The 13,120-nt window shown below is 39.3% G+C and overlaps 1 protein-coding gene and 1 pseudogene across 1 annotated transcript; one reads left to right on the top strand and one right to left on the bottom strand.

Moving 5' to 3' along the window:
* Nucleotides 1-3,623: 3,623 nt before the first annotated feature.
* On the top strand, nucleotides 3,624-6,441 carry LOC148363452 (uncharacterized). Its single transcript, XM_088339400.1, has 2 exons — nucleotides 3,624-4,422; nucleotides 4,936-6,441. The coding sequence occupies exon 2, from the start codon at nucleotides 5,037-5,039 to the stop codon at nucleotides 5,811-5,813; it is 777 nt and encodes a 258-aa protein (XP_088195526.1). The 5' UTR covers nucleotides 3,624-4,422; nucleotides 4,936-5,036; the 3' UTR covers nucleotides 5,814-6,441.
* Nucleotides 6,442-9,424: 2,983 nt separating this feature from the next.
* On the bottom strand, nucleotides 9,425-11,491 carry LOC148363451 (bifunctional methylenetetrahydrofolate dehydrogenase/cyclohydrolase, mitochondrial pseudogene; annotated as a pseudogene).
* Nucleotides 11,492-13,120: the final 1,629 nt, after the last annotated feature.

The raw sequence follows: 13,120 nt of genomic DNA, 5'->3' as shown, positions 1-13,120 counted from the left end.
TGATCATGAAAAATAGGGCAATTTTATGTAGAGATCGACATACATGAGTTTTTCAGGGCCGGTACAGATTATTAGTAGTACAGACACTCCACTTCTTACGACCATTCGACTTACGAAAAACGGTAGATGCGGAAAAATAATTCGCGCTGTCGAAAAATACCCGGACATTGCTGTAGGTTAAATTTTGTATTGTGCGTACGTTTTTCAAAATACAGGACAGTACTGTTCTTTGAAGATGATGGCGGCGCGCATCGACGCAGCAGCTCACAGCTCTTCAACTAATTTTCGATTTATTACCATTCTCTTGTCTATTTTGCTTTCTTTTCTGGACACATGCTTGGCCAATAATACCTATAGTCGCGGTGAACTTATAAATTTGGGTCTGAGTCTAAATAACGACCTTTTGGGCTTTGTTTTTTTTATGCCACCTTTGATATCCCGCAAGAAACACAAAGGGTTGCGGGATTTCCGTCGGTGGCCAACCCACTTACAAAGTGGCGGAGATGGCGTGGGGATCGCAAACAAAAGTAGGGCTGTCGCTCAGGCCATGGTGCTAAGCTAAGGGAGCTATATCGGCGGAACTGCAAAGCTGATTTCGGAAACTGCAGAGAAGGGCATGATGATTATGGTATTGTGCCTAATTCTAGCAATATTTCTTCATCGATCTCTCCTGTCAATGGATGCCTGAGACTCAACACGGCCTAATGGCGACATCATGTGGCAATTTCCACAAAGACTTCCGCTAAGTTTAAAGATTCAGCAAAGCCAATATTTGGTCTTTAAATATTAGATCGTTTGCTCCTAAAGCTCTACTTTGAAGAAGGGTGGCGGTGTTCCGCGTATTTCTGAAAAACATACTCAAACTTACTCCCCGAACCTCTAATAATCATAAGGCGTTTGAGCCTCTTGTCATGAGGTCCTCTTTAATGTCAATTTTTATTCTAAGTATCGCGCACCAGGTCCATACTCAGTTTTCTTGAATAAATTCTCTAAACCAGGGGTCGGCAACCTGTGGCACGCGAGCGCACCGCAAAATCCTGATTTTTTTTTTTTTCATGTGCATTTTTATGTGAAATTAAAACATTTCCAGTTGCGCACTGTCTTATTTAGAGGCTTTACAGTAGTGCCCCTCCTCCTCCTCTGCTCCGTGTGTGAGCATGTCTGCGCCGCGCCTCTCAGAGGAGGAAAGATGCGTGTTTTAACCGAGCCACAGAAAGACCGGCGCGCGATAAATGAACGACTCGCAACAACTCCTCCAGCGAAAAAAACCTCGTTCTTTTCAGCCAGCTTGGACAGATGACTGGGGCTTTGTGCAAAAAATGATGAACAAGAATAGTGGGAGATAAATTGGTCAGTTACACAATTTCAATGTATATCCAGTGTCTGAAACTCACGACAAAAAGTTACCGGGCAACAAGGCAGACAACTCTGAAAAATTGCCTGCCCAGCCATAAAGTTGCCTGCCCCATTTTTCACAACTTGAAACACAGTAATTCGACTAATCGCAAAAAAAAACATTGTTCCAAGTATTAAGGATTGATAATCAGAATATATCACATAACAACACTTAAAAATTAAGTTTATTATAAATTATAACATTCATTGCATGTATATGACATCGCTGTTTTCCATCTGCCATCAGTATGTACCTGTATTTACTCATCTTTTTTCATGCAATGTTTGCGTTGCTTCGTCTGCTACAAGCCACGTTAACTCCTCTTTCCACGAAGCCTTTAATGTACGTTTACGTTTTGTAGGGTCATTATTATTGCTTTGAATCTTTCTTTTGTGGCTGAAGTTTTGGCTTGATTCCTGGTAAGGATATGTCAGAGTGTGCAGTTTTTTCATGCGTGAGAAGATAAGCAGGACATTGTGGTTCAGCCTCTGAGCACGGCTCCATTCAATACAACATGGCAATCAACAATTAGCAAAACGAAAAACTGTGCGTAATGACGTCACACAATGGGAAACGTCTTAATGCAATACCACGAGTAAGAGCGCTATTAAATTGACAAATCTTAACAATTCCTGACCACTTATCCATTTTTTTTTGTGTTCTCTTGAACATGATATGCAAATGCGCGACCTTATAACGCTCAGGAAAGTCTGGAAGCACGAAGTTATTCGATGCAGGCTTCTGATTGGCTGCTGAGTATGCAAATTGCCAAACAAACCGAAATTCTGAAATTTCTCAACGAACGAAAATTTCGAGATCGGAATAAAACGTTTTATTGGTAAAAAAGTTAAGTTGTACACCCGACGTAAAAGATGTCACCATATTTAACACAGTGTGTCCTATCCTAGAGGTAGGATCTGAACCATAAGCAGACGGTTCCTGAGAGACCAAGCCATTTTTCCAACCATTCTAGCTAGATATTATGGTCCACAGTGTCAAAGGCAGCACTAAGATCCAGCAGCAGCAAGAGTGATGAAGCGCCGGAGTCCATTGCCAGTAGAAGATCATTGGTTACCTTAATCAGGGCTGTCTCAGTGGAGTGGACAGCCCTGAATCCTGATTGCATCAATTAAAAAAGATCCAACATGGCGGCGCGTGTGGACGTTGCGGCTAGTTGCTGTCCAGCTAACCTTCTATTTACTACCGTTCTCTTATCTTTTTTGCTTTCTTTTTTGGACACATGCGTGGCCAATAAGACTTATAGTCGGGAGGAACTTATTCAATTGGGTGGGCGTCAAAATTTCGACTTTTCGGGCACTTTTTATACCGCCTATGATATCCTGAACGAGCAACAAAGGGAATCGGGATCTCCGTGGTCAGCCATTCCACATACGAAACGACGGAGGCGCCGTAAAGATAGAAAGCAGAAGTGGGGTTGTTGTGTGGGAAAGTGTGTAGCGTGCGAAGTCGAAGGAGAAAGAAGGACAAGAAGATGTGACTAATTCCACCATTATTTCTTTGCCGGTCAACCGACGTCTGAAACTAAACGCACCCGAACGGCGGCATCTTGTGACGATCTCTACAAAGACTTCAGCTAAGTTAAACGATTCAACAAAGCTAAAATTTGGTCTTTTAAATATTAGATCGCTTGCTCCTAAAACTTGTTGATAATATTATTCGTGATAACAAACTTGATTTGTCTATGTGAAACTTGGTTGAGACCAGATGAGTTTTTACCGTTAAATGAGGCTTCTCAAGACTACGTGAGCAGCCATATAGCACGCCCTTTGAAGAAAGGTGGCGGTGTCGCGCTAATTTCCAAAAAACGCTCAAATTTACTCCTCGTACCCCTAATAACTACAAGGCGTTTGAGGCTCTTGTTATGCGGTCCTCTTTATTGTCAATTTATGTAGTAACTATTTACCGCGCACCAGGGCCATACACAGCTTTCTTGGACGAATTCGCTGAACTTTTGTCTGAACTAGTAACCTATGCAGACAAAATTATAATTATGGGGGACTTTAACATTCATATGAACTCCCCACTCAATTCACTTACTGTTGCGTTTCGGTCTCTAATTGATGCATTTGGTTTTGATCAACAGATTGATTTGCCAACTCATAAAGATGGAAACACGCTAGATTTGGTTCTGACTCAAGGAGTTTTAACCTCAAACATGATGGTGTTACCGAGTGCTACAGTTATCTCGGATCATTATTTAGTTACATTCGAGGTGCTATCTAAATGTAGTCCAAAAAAAAGCTGAAAGATTTAGCGGACGCAATATAAGCACTGGCACAGTTTCTGAGCTCTCCCATTTCTTCAGGGATGTGATTTTTCCGCTAATTCGCGGAATTCCGCTTTTTTTATCTTCAAAATAAAATTTTTAAATTTCCGATTTTTTAAGTGGTAAAAAATCCGATTTCGTCTCTACAGCATTCCATTTTAGTGTTTCGGATCTTTCAGTTACGGATCTTGCAATTGGTTGAAGTCTCCGTGTTGACCAATAAACGCGCTTGTTAAATAGGCATAGGAGTATGCCATTGTTCATTTCTCACACGTTTTTGCCGGGTGTTTAAAGAAAGATGTCCGTGATCGAACGCAAAGATGCTCCGCGAGTTAAAGAAATTGATAAGATCGTAAAAAACAAGTTTCGATGGGACTGGTTAGAGAAGGAATTATCTACAAATGTTGGAAAGAAGACTGTGACGAATTTGTTCAGTGACTTTATTCCGAAGATCGATCGTGCCGGGAAAGCGCTTTGCATTTGGTGCCATGATACCATTGACTATGGTGGGAGAGGTTTCAAAGCTCTTGAAAGTCACGCAAAGAGCAAAAAACACGTGAAAGAACTCCAGTCAAGAACAACAAATTATTCCATCGCTGGAAGTTTCGGTGCCCAAACGAAAACTCCAAAACTTTACGGCCTCCATCCCTTATTGACATCACAATCGGAAGCGGTAATAAAGAGACGTGATCCACCCCAACAACCTGTACCAGTTGCTGATAGAGTCGTGAATTTTGAGGTAGGTGGTAAACTTTTCAAATTTATTTGACAGTTTTCCCCTTTTTTTCGAAAATATTATAACGTAATAAAAATGGCCATAAATATTTAACAATTACAATAATAGATTTTCATGTGTACATTACACCAACACTTTACTGTAGGGCCTATAATTATTGTATTTTCATTTATCAAATATTCGGATACGCTGCTATTTAAAAAATGAATTATAACATTTAAAATATGATTTAGGAAATTTAAAAATATTATTAAGCCTATAAGTAATCAAAATTATTGTCAGTATTTATATTTTTTAAATTAAGTACTTGTATGATATTCTACCATTGATTTTCTTAATGGCCACGATATTATTATGGTACATAATTTACTTAATATTAATAACATGGTTAATCATTGACACAAACTCAACTGAATGCTGCATGTTTGCACTTTTCAGGTTTTAAGATGTTGACTGTCTTGATGTATGCAGTTACAGAGATGATCTTAGTCGAATGCATGATTGTGTTTTTACCAGAGTCCCTTCAAGGCTGTAAACTGACAGAAATTGAACTGAACAACAAAGCCAACCAACTCAGAGAAAAGGATATTTTCTATGGTGGTGTCAACAGCAAACTGATGGATTCTTCCAACAAGTCGTCAGTTGTGTTCAAGTTCAAAGCCAAGGCAGCATATCTGGCATGTGGTCTGTACCTTCAGAAAAAGTTGCCCATGAACAGCAAGCTTCTGAAAGCAGCCTCTGCCATTGACCCACTTGCCAGAGGACACAGCTCAACTTTAAACCAACTGAAGAAGCTGTCATCGTTGGTCACCAATGTCCTTGATGAGTCAGAGCTGGGGAACTATGATCTCGAGGTGAGAGAATACCAGTTGGACAGTGAGTTGCCAACACCTTTGGACTCAGAGGGGAAGGCAATTGCACTGGATCGTTGGTGGGCTCAAGTCTTTGCTGTTGGAAGATACCCAACCTTGGCCAAGATGGTGAAGGCTCTCATGAGTTGCTTCCATGGGCCGCAAGTAGAGGGGGCTTTCAGTGTCATGGGTGATGTCCTGAACCCCAAAGCATGCAGAATGGACATAGCCACATACAGTTCTATCCAGACTGTGAAATATGCCCTAAGAGCAAGAAAGACCACCTCTGTCAGCCATTTTGGAAGGAAAGACATTCTGATGGATCCTGTGCAGTCCAAACTGTGCCTAAATCTGAGGACATCCTCCAAAAGGTACAGGGAGGAGAAGGATGCAGAAGCAGCTATGTTGTCTGCAAAACGAACAGAACTTGCTGTGAAACAGGACACCCAAATGAGCAAGGCTGCCTCAAGAAGAACCATTAAAGCTGCACAGAAGCAGGCTAGAAAGACCCATTCCAAAGAAATGAAGTCTAGGAGGAAGTAGTGTTTGTGTCATGTGAATGGATTGTGCTCAAGAATGAACACTTGTATATTCCTGTAAATATGTTGAATGTTTTAATGAGTAGAAAATAGAAAACAATATTTGTGATATTAAGTGATGTTATAATTCATCTAGAATGTGACAGAAAATATAAATTTCAGAACTTTGAATGAATTTCATGTTTCTGCATGGCCAGTGATTTAGTAGTTAATTGTGTATGCACATGACTCCGACAGATAACATCTTCTGCTATAACAAAGACATTTGTGGTATGTTCTAATATGAGTTACTTTTCATTTGGTCATGATACAATTATTTGTTCATGAAATTTGAACTCTTCAACATGATTTATGTGTTAACTTAGTAATCACATTAGTTAGATATGATGATATTCTCAGTGATAGTTTTTAAAAGCAAAGGCAGTCCAATGTTTTTTAATGTGACTGATTTTGAGTTGACTTAAACTGTAATTTTATATGGGATAGTTCAATATACATTGAAAATTTATGCTGTTGTTTTGTCTATTTCTTTGTCATCTGAGTGCATTGAAAGTACTTAAAAACACGGAAAACCCATGAGCTCCGGGGGGCTTCGCCCCACTTGTCCCCCCACCAGGGCACTGCCCTGGACCTAGCTGGGTGCCTGCGGCCCCCAGACCCCCGGCTAATTTTCGGATAATTTCACTTTGGTCAAATCACATCCCTGCTTCTTTCAGGAGCAGTTGCGTCCTTTCCTTCATACAAAGGCTCTATCGACTTACTCATGAATGAGTTTAATGCTACCCTGACTATTGTCCTGGATTCAGTAGTGCCCATACGGCTTAAATCACGACCTAAAAGACGCACGCCTTGGTTTACTGATGAAACTAGAACCCTTAAACAAGAATGCAGGAAATCTGAAAGAAAATGGAGCGCTACCAAGCTTGAGGTTTTCCATCAAACCTGGTGTGACAGCTTGTTAAAGTATAAAGCGGCCCTTGCCTCGGCAAAATCAGCATACCTTTCGAAGGTGATTGCGTCACAAAAGAACAATGCCAAAGTCCTTTTCGACACTGTAGCATCGCTTACAAGGCAACAGATTATCCCAGATAGTTCCACCCATTCAGCCCATGACTTAATGGTCTTCTTTAATAAGATTCAATGCATACAGGAAGAAATTGCTAAAGACAGTATCAATACAACACATACTAAAGGGCTGAAATCTATAGATGCAGGACATGGTGGCTGTCCAGGGAATTTGTCCCGATTTAGTGAACTGTCACTCGGTAATCTAAAACAGGTGGTGAATATGGCCAAATCGACAACTTGCCTGTTCGACCCGCTTCCAGGTTCGCTTATTAAAGGTCTTTTTGGGGTCCTTGGACCTTCAGTTCTAAATATTATAAACATATCACTCTCCTCAGGTGTAGTTCCAGCGGCTTTTAAGTCCGCTGTTATTAAACCTACAGTGAAACGATCCAACCTTGATCCATAAAGCTTATGTAATTACAGACCTGTGTCAAACCTACCGTTTCTTTCTAAAATACTTGAAAAATCTTTTTGAATCAATCAGGATTCAGGGCTAACCACTCTACTGAGGCAGCTCTGATTAAGGTAACCAATGATCTCCTACTGTCAATGGACTCTGGCGCTTCATCATTTTTGCTGCTGCTGGACCTTAGTGCTGCTTTTGACACAGTGGACCTTAATATCTTACTAGAACGGTTAGAAAAATTGATTGGTCTCTCAGGAACCGTCCTCTCATGGATCAGATCCTACCTCTCAGATAGGACGCACTGTGTTAAATATGGCGAAATGACATCTGAGCTCTTTAGTGTTACCTGTGGTGTTCCGCAGGGTTCAGTGCTTGGCCCCCTTCTTTTCAGCATTTACATGCTTCCATTAGGTGATATTATTCGCAAGTATAATATCAGTTTCCACTGCTACGCAGATGACTCTCAACTGTATCTTCCGTTGGAGGATTCTGCCACACTAAATTGTGGAAATTTGGAGGCCTGCCTCACTGAGATAAAAGAGTGGATGTCACTCAATTTCTTGTGTCTTAACTCTGAAAAGACCGAAATGTTAGTTATTGGTCCATCTAATTGCCGCGACTTATTCTCAAAAACTGCTGTGAACATTGACAAATGTCACATCACACAGAGTGACCCAGTTAAAATCTTAGGTGTCATATTTGACCCCGATCTGTCCTTTCAAACACATGTGAAGAAAATGTTAAAGCTAACTATTATATAAACTCTTTGTTGGCAGAATTACTCAAGTAAAAGCACCTATTTTGGTTTTAATCTACTTCGTGGAAGCTGCAGCCCTGCTAACGCCATCCTCACCCCGGCTGTCTCCCCGGCAGACTGCCACTCCCACTCTGTAGGCGTGGTTTATTTTGAGTTCAAACACAAACAGGAAAAGGAACACCCATGAGCGCGACTTCACAATAAAAAGATATTAGAGAAACGTATAAAAGATTAAATTAGACTGATGTTTGAAACGTGACTATATGTGTGTGTGTGTGTGAGAGAGAGAGATTGTTTTTATATTTAGGAATATAAAAACAGGTTCATTGAGTTCTAAGAAAAGTACATCCCAAAACAGTCAACTTTACATTTCCCCCCTGTTGTGAATTTTGAAGAACTTTTTAGAAGAGAACATCAGATTGGTAATTTCATAGAGAGGCAAAAACCTTCATGATTTCTGGAAAAACAGATGAAAAAACAAAAACAGACAAAAACAAACAAACAAAAAATTAAACAACTAAAACGAACATCAACAAAAGTAGCGTTATTTTTAGTGTGGTTCATTCTTTTCAAAAGTGAAGACAAATCTCCAGTTAAGCAATCGTTAACTATAAAGTCATTGATGGAGACCGCGAGAATTAAAAAAAAAACAATAAAACAGAAGGAAAAGAACCCCAAAATCCTTTTCGAAACTGTAGCGTCACTAGTTAGGCAAGAGATTAGAATACGATTGCATGGTGCCAATTTATCAAAAATTGTATGCATAAACAAACCTTCAAAACCCCTTTTCATTAAGAAAAATATTGAATTTTAAATTCTTGCAAATATGACAACCGGTCATCGATAAAATGTGTAGAGGTCTTACAATAGAAATAAAAACAGAATCAAAAGCATTATTAGAATGTCACCTGTTACCAAGATTGATCCTTCATTTAGTTTGAGACCTAATGTCGAAACGCATCAGAAAAACCTTTGAGTGATAAGATGTATTTTCTTGTAAATGTAAATACCTTGTCATAATACGTTCGTTACATGATCTGATTCATGTGAAAAGCCCTTTTTTCCTTCTCTTCTGTTATCTCAATTTTCAAAAGTTTTTGACCTAGCATTTGAACCAAGTATTTGTTAAACAGAGAATACACAAAAATGTCAATCAAAGAATCAATCAATTAATCAGTGCTGTTTTTGATTAACCCAGTAACTATGTTTATAGTTGTGGGGTCCGATGTGTAAGTATATGAGACTTGTGGAATATCTGGCTATTATCAATGAAATTGTGTGATGTGTGAGAGCTGATATCAATGTAATAAAGCAGTCTTTAAAGTCTAAAGATTTCAACAAAACGGTAGCAGAAATTGAACCAATCTCCTTTCTTCTCACTGTTTTTGGAGTTGGGGTCTTATTTTGGTACTTTTACGACCACCAGTCTTCTAGATAACGTTGTGGAGTCCGATGCCTATCCTCTCGGGAGGATAGAGTAGGACATTCTTGGCGGTTTTGATGCTGTTTTTCATAAGCATGGCCACTGTTATGCGCCCCACGCCTCCTGGCACGGGCGTGATGATGTTGGGAATTCCTGTGGCGCCGATGCCTGCGATTTGAGTGTGATGCCGGAGTTGATCCTTGGGAGTGTAACGGTGAGAGATGGTAACGGTGGCTTCACCTCCTGGTCTTTCGTGGCGCCCGTCCGTGTGAAGTGGGCTGATCCAGGCACATGCAGCGCTCGTTGACTACATAGAAGCCGTCCATGTCTTTAGTGGGGGCCACGGCGTTGCAGATGGCGCGTTCGTCAATGTGGTGCGGCAGAGGAAGCTGGACAAGCAGGCCATCCACGCAGTGGTCTGTGTTGAGCTTGTAGATGAGGTCTAACAACTCTTCCTCGCTAATGCGCTTGAGGAGAGTTTCGCTGGAAATTTCGACGTCAGCGGCCAATTGGGTCTTGTTGAGGACGTACGAGTGGCTGGCCGGGTTGTCACTGACTAGAATCAAACTGAGGTGAGGCCGCCGGTGTCCGGCCATCATCCATTTGTCCACATTGGACCGTGCCTCTTTTCGGATCTGGCGAGCTAGCTTCCCTGGGATGACAACGGCCTCTTGCCTTGAGGCGGACCTGTGTAGGAGACACAGCTGATGGCGAGAGTGCTGGCACACTTCCCTGAGAGTCCTGACCGCTGCCCTTGTGAAGAAAAGTTAAGTTTGAAGCTCCCTGGGCTGGCAGAACTACATCATCTGATCAGCAGAGGTCACTGTCTCCTGTGTGGATGAGAGAAACAGAAATAGATAGAATGGAGATTTAGGGAAAGATACAGATAGAAAAATAGATTGAGAGACTTAAAAAAATTCTTTTAATAGTTTATGCCAACCATATTTATTCCCCCCTGTTGAGACACTTCCTGGTTTGAGTGATTTAGTGTTTTCTCTTTTGTGGATTGGTCCTATTCGAAAAATTCTGTATGCACTTTTTATTTCCATTTTCTTTTGATTTTTAATGTATTTTCTTGCTGTTGGCCATCCCTCTTGAGGCAGATGACCAGGGTCGATTGTTAAATCATCAACTTAGCCCAATGAAACGCTTTTATGATTCACTTTGTTTTGCCTTTTGTAAAAATCATAACCGATCTTTTCATTTACTAAATTTGTTCAAAATAACAGTATTTTGCAAAGAAAGCAGGTAATTCACGCTCAAAGTGAATGACTTTGCCAAAAATGAAAAATACCATCCAAAAATGTTTTCACTGTGGGCGATACTCTAATGGTGTATGGTTATTCTGATTGATTATTGTTAATCAATTTGACAAACATTTTAATTGTTTTAAGTGTTATATTATAACATTTCTTTTGTGTAATATTTTTCTATCCGTCCAAACTTCATAATTTGAATTTCAAAAAAACAGTTATATGGAGAGCTTATTCAGAAGACCATTTTTCATCAATTGCGGACAAAACTAGCTTTTAACTCTTGCTGAGTTAAAACCTAAGTTCAATATTTATGAATACAAGTGAAATAAAATAGCATTTATAATTTTGCAAGATAAATGTATCAATCTTCCTCGTGTACATATACACTTTGTATCAACAAGACTCCATATAACTTCAAGCAGACGTATTTTTGAATGTTGTTGTGTTTCAGTCTTTGATTTGCGTATTCCACATTACATTCACCATTTGAATGTTGCTTTTGGCCCATCAAAAGTACTTTTTCAAAATGTGTCCATGTCAAACACGAAATGACTTAAATGTCTTTTTTGTCAGTTCCTCTAACAACGAGTCCAGGTATCTCTAGTTAGCTGTCTGAAAAGCAGCTGGGGTGTGCTCCATCACCCCCGTGATCTCGTTGTTGATAAGCGCAGATGGGATGTGCTCCATCACCCCCGTGGCCTCGCTGTTGATAAGCGGCGCCGACAATGGATGAATAATATCTTTGTTAATTTTTCTCACCCGTGTTCCCCATTACAGCAAATAACATTTTGTCCATGCCCTCTTTTTGACAGGTTGATATGCCCTTTGGAGAGTGCATTGACTTTCAAGAAAAAAAAAGGAGTCTTTTGTGGAATTCAGTGGCACTTAGAGTCTCATTATTTTTATTGTGCTTACATACTGGGATGTTTTAGTTAATTAGCCTGATTATTCAATGTCTTAAATTTTTCTCGAAATTTAAGTACTAGTAGACATTATCTTAGTTTAATCAATTTCTATCCATTCATTTTCCGTGCAGTTATATTTTTAAATTATCATGAATTATCATGATATGTGTGCCCTGCGACTGTCTGGCAACCAGTTCAGGGTGTCCCCTGCCCACTGCCCGGAGATGGCTGGGATGGGCTCCAGCCCCCCCGCGACCCTAATGAGGATAAGCGGTACGGCTAATGAGATGAGATGTCTCGAAATCAATTAATCCGTTATTTTTAATTCCTATGATCCTTTCCAGGAAAGATCAATCTGTTTCTCATTGTCTTCTAAAAAATGCTCTTTTCCATAGACACTGTTTCCTTTTAACCAAACCATAAGTCAGCAATTGTTACACACTTATTAATCATTTGTCAATCGTAACACTCATTCTAAAAAATATTCAGTGTGGAATCAATTGTCCTCCCAGAGGATCTAGTCCTTTGGGCTAAACTCATCAAAATTCCAAACCCTCACACTATCTAATCATCAAAAAAAATCTCAAAAAGTGCCAAATCGAACTCAATGTCAAAACTTTCCAATTGTCTTTTCCTCTCTCTATATAATCATAATCAATCTCTTGTTATTGATTAGATATAAAGCAATGCATACTTGTCACTTATGAATTATCTTGTTGACTCGTATTTATTTTATATTATTATCATAATCTTTATTCTGTGCAATAGTCTTTGTTTTATGCAGCCCTTCGAGATCCCTTGTGATTAAGGCTATACAAATTAACATGATCTGGCCCGACTATTAATACTTGTTTTTTCTTTTGTTTTCTTTTCTCTTTAAAAGAAACATTTCATTCAGTGACTGAAATAGCTTCAGCTACGTTATTAATGATTTCTAGTCTCGAATTTTCTTTTCCGTGTTAATTTTTTCGTCATTTTCAAACTTCTTTTAAAATTTTGATTATTTGAAATTATTCAGATCACCTTTTGTGTGCATTATTTTATTGAGAGTAATCTATTATTGAATATGAGAAAAAACTAAGGGAATAATATTTTTACGTACTACGCCTCTTTTTGAATTTTTCCATTTATAACGAACGAGAAGATGGACACTAAAATTATGGACGGTTTCCAGTCATCTTCTTTGCTTTACTCGTCCTTGCTTTATTAGGAGCAAAACTTAACGTCTTAAAAGTTCTTACCCTTTTGCTATTCGCATATTCAACGAGAAATGATTAGTCTTGTTACTTACATATTCTTTCTTTTTAAACTATTCTGTATAATTATCTTGTATTATACACTCAGTGTTTTCATTTGCCCATCTAACTGTGTCCTAGACGCATCATTTATGCTGGGGACGCAACTTTTTTCCTTTAAATTGTCATTATCATTTAATTACTCTTTAACAAAGATTTACTGCTCTACAAACTTTTCATCGTTATTTTGGTTCATCGTTT

Source organism: Urocampus carinirostris, chromosome 7, assembly GCF_059441175.1.
Source record: "Urocampus carinirostris isolate Australia breed hairy pipefish chromosome 7, RoL_Ucar_1.0, whole genome shotgun sequence".
In the NCBI taxonomy this organism is placed as follows: Eukaryota; Metazoa; Chordata; class Actinopteri; order Syngnathiformes; family Syngnathidae; genus Urocampus; species Urocampus carinirostris.
This window is presented reverse-complemented; position numbering and strand designations above follow the sequence as displayed.

Bases quoted from the DNA above. Each gene is read 5' to 3' on its own strand.
- LOC148363452 (XM_088339400.1), top strand. From the start codon at position 5,037: ATGGATTCTTCCAACAAGTCGTCAGTTGTGTTCAAGTTCAAAGCCAAG.